The following is an 11,075-nucleotide window of genomic DNA, read 5'->3' as shown; positions in this document are numbered from 1 at the left end:
TTCTTGATATTGTTCAAATTAATTGTTTGAGAGGAATCAGACTATTATTTCAGTATATATCAAATACATACATTCTCCCACGCTACCAAGTCAAGCTTACCAGCTTTAGAAGGGTATTTGAAATAATTTCTTGGAGAAAATGTCAGATTTTCTAATTGTGCTTAAATTCAAACATTTATCCCAAAGCCATCACCATGCCTATCATTCCCTATACAAACTCTTGACCATGATCATGACCCTGTGATGAATTCATTCTCAATGTCTATTCTCAAGAATTCTAAGATGGAGAGAAGTGACTGTGGTTATTGGTAGGTTATACCTCTTCACATGCCTCTCTCATTATCAGTTGAGCTTCACTTCCCTGTTCTTTAGGGAATCTTTTCCTAAACTGGATGTCTCATTTTGCCCCACAGGCGATGACATATTTACCTCATAAGTTATCTTACTCATCCTTTCCCGCAAGGCACTGGAGGCACATATAAAAACTCTGGACCAGAGACAGGAAGGGAGAAGCAGTCTGGTAGCTGCCCAGGCATCCTCAGAGAAGGCACAGAACCCAAGAAGTTGGGTAAGTTGTTGATGAATGGGGAGGCTAAAACAAAGATTTTGGATTATTTAGTTTGGGTGAGACATGGACAGGGGATTTCAGTCCTTTCTTATTTGGACTTTGAACTGGTAGAATTTTAACTTTGGGGCTTGAACAATAGCACTATTGCTAATATTAAAATTTATATAATATTAAATCTGTAGGAAGCTACTATTTGATGTTAAAAATGCTGATCAGTTAAATTTATCTCCATCTCATAAAGAAAGAGAATATAGAATACTAAAGTATTTGTTTTGGTTGGATAAGAGGAGTTTAGATTGGACATCATAAAAAGAGCTTGTGTTTGATAATCTTTTAGGGTTAACATTTTCTTCATAACAACCCTAGATGGTGAGATGTCTAAGTATTGTTAGCCCCATTTTAGAGATGAAGAAACATGTCATGAGAGGCAAGATGGCTTTCTCAACATTTATCGGGGTTCCTAGAAGTAAGTGGCAGAACTTATCCCAGAGAAGAGCTTCTATGGGACAAAATTCTGTGAAATAACTTGCAACAAAAGGGAAAAGGATTCTCTGTAAAATTATCATATTCCAATACAACTTTCTTCCAAAGAATTCCTATGAATAAGGAAAGGTTAAATAGATTATATGATATTTTTTTAATGTGGGAGAAATTCCTAGATAATTTCAGGAAATTTTCCTATTGCTATGGCTTTCTCTTTTTCTTTGTTTGAATTGTCATACGAGCTTCTCCTTTTCCTTGACAATTTCTGAAAAAGAGTCATGGATGATCATTGTCAGGACTGTTCCTAATTCCTATTGCTTCTTGGAGGAGGAAGGAGGCAACATGAGTAGTGGAAATAAGGGTGAATACAGTACTTAGAAAGTTTAGGGAGACTTCCGGTTAAGATGGCGGCTTAGAGAAAGCTAAAGCTCAGATCTCCTGAAAACCCTTCCCGACCGATCTCAAACGATAAGCTCCTAAGGCGCCGAAATTCAAAACGATCAACAGCACAGACCCTGGGAACCCTCCTCCTGGACCTGGACCCGGATCAAAAGGTACGGCTCCCCTTAAAAGCCAGAACCCGAGATCACTCGGACCTCAGGGGTAGGAGCGCAGAGTCCAAGGCTTCTCGGGCTCAGAGAGCAGAACCCTCAGGGCCTTCTACAGTCCCGGTGAAAGTTACTGCCTGGGGCTTCCGCTGCAGAGAGCTGGTCGAAACAACAGCAACCCTCAGGGCGGGCAAGACAGCCCCACGGGCTGGATCCTGCTATCCAAGTCTCAGTGAAAGTCCTCGCCCTCGGAGCTTGGGCTAGCTGCAGCCCATCCCCCCGCAGGCCACGAAACAGCCTCACGGCCAGCGATTCTGAAGGCAACTTCCGGAAAGCGAGCCCGGGGAGAGTGTGGCCTCGTGGTCCGACCCTTCCATTCCAGTTCCAGTGAGGCATATTCAGTTTAACCCAGGGAAAGCTCATAGAACCATCTGCCCAGGACTAATCCTCCACATTCAGAAATGGCAAACTCCACAGAACCACAGAAGCCCCAAAATACCAAGAAAAATAAGAAGAAAGGGGCGACTTTGGACACATTCTATGGAGCCAAAATACAAAATACAGAGCAGACAGAAGATAATATAAAAGAAAATGCTCCAAAACCTTCCAAAGGAAATGGAAACTCTCCACAAACCTATGAAGAATTTGAATCAGAAATGACCAAAAAGATGGAAGCCTTCTGGGAGGAAAAGTTGGAAATAATGCAAAAGAAATTCACGCATCTACAAAACCAGTTTGACCAAACTGTAAAAGAAAACCAGGCTTTAAAGGCCAGAATCAGGCAGCTGGAAGACAACGATCGTGTAAAAGAGCAAGAATTAATAAAGCAAAGCCAAAATACCAAGAAATTAGAAGAGAACATAAAATATCTCACCGACAAGGTGATAGATCTGGAAAATAGGGGGAGAAGGGATAATTTAAGAATAATTGGACTCCCAGAAAAGCCAGAAATAAACACCAAACTGGACATGGTGATACAAGATATAATCAAAGAAAATTGCCCAGAGATTCTAGAACAAGGGGGCAATACAGCCACTGACAGAGCTCACAGAACACCTTCTACACTAAACCCCCAAAAGACAACTCCCAGGAATGTAATTGCCAAATTCCAAAGCTATCAAACAAAAGAAAAAATCCTACAGGAAGCCAGAAAAAGACAATTTAGATATAAAGGAATGCCAATCAGGGTCACCCAAGACCTTGCAAGTTCTACTCTGAATGATCGTAAGGCATGGAACATGATCTTCAGAAAGGCAAGAGAGCTGGGTCTCCAACCAAGAATCAGCTACCCAGCAAAACTGACTATATACTTCCAAGGGAAAGTATGGGCATTCAACAAAATAGAAGACTTCCAACTTTTTGCAAAGAAAAGACCAGAGCTCTGTGGAAAGTTTGATACCAAAAATCAAAGAGCAAGGAATACCTGAAAAGGTAAATATTAAGGAAAGGGGAAAATGTTATCTTCTTCTTTTACTCAAACTCTCTTCTATAAGGACTACATTTATATCAACCTATGTATACTAACATGTGGGGAAAATGTAATGTATAAATAGGGGGTAAAGAAAGACCAAATAGAATAATCATTCTCACACAAAGATTCACATGGGAAGGGGAGGGGAAGAAAACTCCTATAAGAAGGAGAGGAAGAGAGGGGGGGGGTTAATTCAACCTCAATCTCAGGGAAATCAGCTCTGAGAGGGAAAAACATCCAGATCCATTGGGATCTTGAATTCTATCTTACCCAACAAGGGTAAGGAGAAGGGAAAACCAAGGGGGGGAGGGGGAGAGGGAGAACAAAAAGGGAGGGAAAGAGAGGGGGGAGGGGGAGGGAACAAAAAGGGAGGGACTAAAAAGGGAAACATCAAGGGAGGGGACAAGGGGGACTGTTTCAAAGTAAATCACTGGACTAAAAGGTAGAGCCGAAGAAGAAAAGGTTAGAATTAGGGAAGGCAATCAAAATGCCAGGGAGTCCACAAATGACAATCATAACTTTGAACGTGAATGGGATGAACTCACCCATAAAACGTAGACGAATAGCAGAATGGATTAGAATCCAAAACCCTACCATATGTTGTCTTCAAGAAACACACATGAGGCGGGTTGACACCCACAAGGTCAGAATTAAAGGATGGAGTAAGACCTTCTGGGCTTCAACTGATAGAAAGAAGGCAGGAGTGGTAATCATGATATCTGATAAAGCCAATGCAAAAATAGACCTGATCAAAAGGGATAGGGAAGGTAATTATATTTTGTTAAAAGGGACTATAGACAATGAGGAAATATCATTAATCAATATGTATGCACCAAATAATATAGCACCCAAATTTCTAATGGAGAAACTAGGAGAATTGAAGGAAGAAATAGACAATAAAACCATACTAGTGGGAGACTTAAACCAACCATTATCAAATTTAGATAAATCAAATCAAAAAATAAATAAGAAAGAGGTAAAAGAAGTGAATGAAATCTTAGAAAAATTAGAATTAATAGACATATGGAGAAAAATAAATAGGGATAAAAAGGAATACACCTTCTTCTCAGCACCACATGGCACATTCACAAAAATTGACCATACATTAGGTCACAGAAACATAGCACACAAATGCAGAAAAGCAGAAATAATGAATGCAGCCTTCTCAGATCACAAGGCAATAAAAATAATGATTAGTAATGGTACATGGAAAACCAAATCTAAAACCAATTGGAAATTAAACAATATGATACTCCAAAACCATTTAGTTAAAGAAGAAATCATAGAAACAATTAATAATTTCATCGAGGAAAATGACAATGGCGAAACATCCTTTCAAACCTTTTGGGATGCAGCCAAAGCAGTAATCAGAGGTAAATTTATATCCCTGAATGCTTATATTAACAAACAAGGGAGAGCAGAGATCAATCAATTGGAAATGCAAATGAAAAAACTGGAAAGCGATCAAATTAAAAACCCCCAGCAGAAAACCAAATTAGAAATCCTAAAAATTAAGGGAGAAATTAATAAAATCGAAAGTGATAGAACTATTGATTTAATAAATGAGACAAGAAGCTGGTACTTTGAAAAAACAAACAAAATAGACAAGGTACTGGTCAATCTAGTTAAAAAAAGGAAGGAAGAAAAGCAAATTCACAGCATTAAAGATGAAAAGGGGGACAGCACCTCCAATGAGGAGGAAATTAAGGCAATCATTAGAAATTACTTTGCCCAATTATATGGCAATAAATACACCAATTTAGGTGATATGGATGAATATATACAAAAATACAAACTGCCTAGACTAACAGAAGAGGAAATAGAATTCCTAAATAATCCCATATCAGAAATTGAAATCCAACAAGCCATCAAAGAACTTCCTAAGAAAAAGTCCCCAGGGCCTGATGGATTCACCTGTGAATTCTATCAAACATCCAGAGAACAGTTAATCCCAATACTATACAAACTATTTGACATAATAAGCAAAGAGGGAGTTCTACCAAACTCCTTTTACGACACAAACATGGTACTGATTCCAAAACCAGGCAGGTCAAAAACAGAGAAAGAAAACTATAGGCCAATCTCCCTAATGAATATAGATGCAAAAATCTTAAATAGGATACTAGCAAAAAGACTCCAGCAAGTGATCAGAAGGATCATTCACCATGATCAAGTAGGATTCATACCAGGGATGCAGGGCTGGTTCAACATTAGGAAAACCATCCACATAATTGACCACATCAACAAGCAAACTAGCAAGAATCACATGATTATTTCAATAGATGCAGAAAAAGCCTTTGATAAAATACAACACCCATTCCTATTAAGAACACTAGAAAGCATAGGAATAGAAGGGTCATTCCTAAAAATAATAAACAGTATATATCTAAAACCAACAGCTAATATCATCTGCAATGGGGATAAACTAGATGCATTCCCAATAAGATCAGGAGTGAAACAAGGATGCCCATTATCACCTCTACTATTTGACATTGTACTAGAAACACTAGCAGTAGCAATTAGAGAAGATAAAGGAATTGAAGGCATCAAAATAGGCAAGGAGGAGACCAAGTTATCACTCTTTGCGGATGACATGATGGTCTACTTAAAGAATCCTAGAGATTCAACCAAAAAGCTAATTGAAATAATCAACAACTTTAGCAAAGTTGCAGGATACAAAATAAACCCACATAAATCATCAGCTTTTCTATATATCTCCAACACAGCTCAGCAGCAAGAACTAGAAAGAGAAATCCCATTCAAAATCACCTTAGACAAAATAAAATACCTAGGAATCTACCTCCCAAGACAAACACAGGAACTATATGAACACAACTACAAAACACTCGCCACACAACTAAAACTAGACTTGAACAAATGGAAAAACATTAACTGCTCATGGATAGGACGAGCCAATATAATAAAAATGACCATCCTACCCAAACTTATTTATCTATTTAGTGCCATACCCATTGAACTACCAAAATACTTCTTCACTGATTTAGAAAAAACCATAACAAAGTTCATTTGGAAGAACAAAAGATCAAGGATATCCAGGGAAATAATGAAAAAAAACACATATGATGGGGGCCTTGCAGTCTCAGACCTTAAACTATATTACAAAGCAGCAGTCATCAAAACAATTTGGTACTGGCTAAGAAACAGAAAGGAAGATCAGTGGAATAGACTGGGGGAAAGCGACCTCAGCAAGACAGTATACGATAAACCCAAAGATCCCAGCTTTTGGGACAAAAATCCACTATTCGATAAAAACTGCTGGGAAAATTGGAAGACAGTGTGGGAGAGACTAGGAATAGATCAACACCTCACACCCTACACCAAGATAAATTCAAAATGGGTGAGTGACTTAAACATAAAGAAGGAAACCATAAGTAAATTGGGTAAACACAGAATAGTATACATGTCAGACCTTTGGGAGGGGAAAGGCTTTAAAACCAAGCAAGATATAGAAAGAATCACAAAATGTAAAATAAATAATTTTGACTACATCAAACTAAAAAGCTTTTGTACAAACAAAACCAATATAACTAAAATCAGAAGGGAAACAACAAATTGGGAAAAAATCTTCATAGAAACCTCTGACAAAGGTTTAATTACTCATATTTATAATGAGCTAAATCAATTGTACAAAAAATCAAGCCATTCTCCAATTGATAAATGGGCAAGGGAAATGGATAGGCAGTTCTCAGATAAAGAAATCAAAACTATTAACAAGCACATGAAGAAGTGTTCTACATCTCTTATAATCAGAGAGATGCAAATCAAAACAACTCTGAGGTATCACCTCACACCTAGCAGATTGGCTAACATAACAGCAAAGGAAAGTAATGAATGCTGGAGGGGATGTGGCAAAATAGGGACATTAATTCATTGCTGGTGGAGCTGTGAACTGATCCAACCATTCTGGAGGGCAATTTGGAACTATGCCCAAAGGGTGCTAAAAGAATATCTACCCTTTGACCCAGCCATAGCACTGCTGGGTCTGTACCCCAAAGAGACAATGGACACAAAGACTTGTACAAAAATATTCATAGCTGCGCTCTTTGTGGTGGCCCAAAACTGGAAAATGAGGGGATGCCCATCAATTGGGGAATGGCTGAACAAACTGTGGTATATGTTGGTGATGGAGTACTATTGTGCTAAAAGGAATAATAAAGTGGAGAAGTTCCATGGAGACTGGAACAACCTCCAGGAAGTGATGCAGAGCGAGAGGAGCAGAACCAGGAGAACATTGTACACAGAGACTAATACACTGTGGTATCATCGAACGTAATGGACTTCTCCATTAGTGGCGGTGTAATGTCCCTGAACAACTTGCAGGGATCCAGGAGAAAAAAACACCATTCATAAGCAAAGGATAAACTATGGGAGTGGAAACACCGAGAAAAAGCAACTGCCTGAATACAGAGGTTGAGGGGACATGACAGAGGATAGACTCTAAATGAACACTCTAATGCAAATACTATTAACAAAGCAATGGGTTCAAATCAAGAAAACATCTAATGCCCAGTGGACTTACGTGTCGGCTATGGGGGGTGGGGGGGGGAGGAAAAGAAAATGATCTATGTCTTTAACGAATAATGCTTGGAAATGATCAAATAAAATATATTAAAAAAAAAAAAGAAAGTTTAGGTTCTAATCCCATCTGTTGCTATCTTTGTTACCTATGAGGAAATTCTTTTTCCTCTCTGGACTTCAGTTTCCTCATCTGTAAAATGAATGGATCATAGGTAGAGTGACTCAATGCTCAGAGACAGTTATAACACACTCGGAAGACAGACCAGAAACCCCCCAACAATATGTGATAAGGGTCTTGGGGAATTATATGGAAATATTCTTTCTTGAGGATCCAAAGTGAAGTATAATGGCAATAGGGAGACTTATGGGGAAGACCTATCACCTGGTGAAAGGGGAAGAAAGAGTGTAGTTGAGGTCACTCTGAAGACTGGAGAGGGAAGGAAATCCTATGGAGGAAGAATGATATTCTTTGAAATAACCTTTAAAATGCTGGTGTCAGGGTAAGACCATCTCCTTTCCTTCAGGGTAACCAGGCTATATCAAGTAGTTATATTCCTGAAGATATGAGCTATGGTAGATCCAATGATACGAAAAGAGTTCTGGATTTGGAGAAGGAAAACTTGGATTAAAATCCTGGTTCTTCCAGTTACTAGCTACCTATAAGATCTCAATAAAGCTACTTTAGTCACTTGTTGTTGTTTTTTTTAATCAACAAAATGTGATGTTTGGACTAAATGATTTCTAAGGTCTAGTCTGGCTCTGATGAATAGAATACCAATAGCTACTGACAAGGTTTAAAGTGTATTTGAAGGATGGCCTTACATTCCATTACTGGATCCCTTGTAGTATAAGAAGTTTACCCCGTCCCTTCCAAGGGACTCCACTCCCAGTTATTATCTCCTTATATTTTGAAATGTTGAAGAGGAGTGGACATTAGATAGGGAAAATTAGATATTAAAATTAGAATTAGATAGCAGGAAAATACTAAAACAGGTGACTCAGAATGACTGAAGGATTGGAGATATAAAGTTTTCTGGAAGAATCTCTCAGGCAGTAAGGACCTTTTTGGCTTGCAAAAGAAGTGCTTTTTAGTAAAAGAATAGTTATGATGAACTATGAAAGAATTTAATAGCCAGAAGAAAATGTGGTAGGGATAAGGGCAAGGTTATTATTTAATAAATATACCAGGTTCCAGGACTAGGTCTTATGATTACTAAAGGAAAAATGAAAAAAATTTTGATTGTATTATGACTAACATACTATAATAATCTATGATAGACATCAACATTTTTATCTTTATAATTTTTTGTCTGGAAAAAATAAAGATTTAATTATTGATCACTCATTTACTTATAGATTTTAATACACAATATTCACCATATTGTTTATAAAACAGGAATCCCAGGAGCTCCTAAGAACCTTCCTCTGACTCTAAGATTGGGATTCTTTTTCCAAGATGTGGTTTTAAAAAAATTGATCTTCCTTCCTTTCCTAGGTAGAATTTCTTTGGTGAGTGAAGATATAATGATTCCAGAGAGGTCACTCCTTTTGTCCCTGCTGACATTGATGGTCCTGGGGCTGAGCCATCATTCCTTAGCTGAGTCCCAAGAAGATAAGTTTAAGAGACAGCATTTGGACTCAGGCACCAAAGGCAATCCTGGGAAAAAATACTGTGACCAGATGATGGCTAAACGGGGCATGACAAAAAGGAAATGCAAGCCAGTCAATACCTTTTTGCATGAATCTTACCAGAACATTGAGAATATTTGCCATGAACCAAATGTGCCATGTGCAAACAAAAATATGCACAATTGTCACAAGAGTAATCACCCCATGAAAATCACTGAGTGCCACCTCTCAGGAGGTTCTAAGCCAGACAAATGCAGATGCCGGATGAACAATGTTAAAAAGAATGTCACCGTGGCTTGTGTAGGGAAGACCTTGAAACCAGTACACCTTGATCCTCCAAAATAGGATGGAGTCTTAAGGGAGCAAAGTGGATGGAACCCTGATTCATTACTCAATACCTGACAAAATTAATAAAATTATATTCCTCTACTTCTGGCATCTCTTGTCACTCAGCATATGTCTGTAACTACTCATATATTTGGTACATAGTTTGAGACTGGGATTGGATCCTGTAACAAGTGAATCCCTCGATTTTGCAGAGATGTTGTGATGGTGGAGTGTTTGGGGACAGAGGGAGAATATAAGAATCCCAAATGTTAACGGCTACATTGATATTTTCAATAAAATCTACCCTTTTCTCATGGAGTTTCCTGAAGCCACACAAATTTAGTCTGTTTCTTTGATTACCTTTCCACAAAATTTCAGTGGAGACCACTGTGAGTACCTCTCAGTCATAGGTGTAGTCCAGTTGCTGAAAGTACACTTTCCCATATTAGGACAGAGTTTAGAATTTTTGAGTTACAAAGGAATTTAGAGATTATTTAGTCCAACTCTTTCATTTTATAGGTGAAAATGTTTTAGTTCCACAGAGGGAAAGGGCAGTTAATATGTAACAAATCTAGAGAACCTAGAATTCCTTTCAGTCTTTTCATGTCATCCAATGGGCTTCTAAGGTATAGTGGATAGAGAGCTGAGCCAGGCATCAGGAAGACTTGAGTTCAAATTCAACCTCAAACACTTATTAACTGCATGGTTTGGGCAAGACAGTTAACCTCTATTTGCTTTGGTTTCCTCAACTGTAAAATGGGGAAAAGTAACCACACTTTCCTCATAAGATTGTTGTGAAAATTGACTGAGATAATATTTATAAAGTCCTTAATATGATGGCTGGCATGTAATAGTGGTATATAGATGCTTATTCCTTTCTCCCTTACCCTTCCCTTTTCCGAGGGAGAACTGATAATATTAAGGGGCTGGAACACAAATGGTATAATCTGTGGAGGGCTCTGCAAGTTTAAGATAAATTCTATGAATTCCATTCCTTTGCCTTACTGTTAGATTTTTGGTTCAATAGTTATTTTGGCTTCCATACTTAAATATCTCCCCAAAGTGACCAATATTTCTTTTTGAGAGAGTTACAAGGAAAGAAATATTTTAGTTTCTCTTCTTTGCTATATATACTATGCCTCCACTGTCTCCCTTAATACTTTCTCTCACATTCAGGTCATGACTTCATAATAATAGCTAATAAGTTATCATTTATGAGGTATCTTAAGTTTTGCAAAGCACTTTATATATGTTATCTCATTTGTTCTTTTAAAAATTAATATATATATAATTATATAAAATAATCGAAAAATAATTCTTACCTTTTTGTTTTAGAATTGATACTAATTATTGATGCTGTAAGGGGGTAGGCAATTGGGGTTAAGTGACTTGCCAAGGTCACGCAGCTAGAAAGTGTCTGAGACAGATTTGAAACTAGGTCGTTTTGAATCCAGGCCTGGGGCTTTATTCACTATGCTACCTAGCTGCCCTATATCCTATTTTATCTTCA

At 37.9% G+C, this 11,075-nt stretch overlaps 1 protein-coding gene across 1 annotated transcript; it reads left to right on the top strand.

The window, feature by feature from the left end:
• The first annotated feature begins 517 nt into the window (after positions 1-517).
• Positions 518-9,863, top strand: LOC103102267 (ribonuclease pancreatic A-like). Its single transcript, XM_007479763.2, has 2 exons — positions 518-568; positions 9,105-9,863. Exon 2 carries the CDS (start codon positions 9,134-9,136, stop codon positions 9,581-9,583), a length of 450 nt encoding a protein of 149 aa, XP_007479825.2. The 5' UTR covers positions 518-568; positions 9,105-9,133; the 3' UTR covers positions 9,584-9,863.
• The last annotated feature ends 1,212 nt before the right edge of the window (positions 9,864-11,075 follow it).

This window comes from Monodelphis domestica, chromosome 1, assembly GCF_027887165.1.
Source record: "Monodelphis domestica isolate mMonDom1 chromosome 1, mMonDom1.pri, whole genome shotgun sequence".
Classification (NCBI taxonomy): Eukaryota; Metazoa; Chordata; class Mammalia; order Didelphimorphia; family Didelphidae; genus Monodelphis; species Monodelphis domestica.
This window is presented reverse-complemented; position numbering and strand designations above follow the sequence as displayed.

Coding starts and splice junctions, on each gene's coding strand:
- LOC103102267 (XM_007479763.2), top strand. CDS start 9,134: ATGATTCCAGAGAGGTCACTCCTTTTGTCCCTGCTGACATTGATGGTC.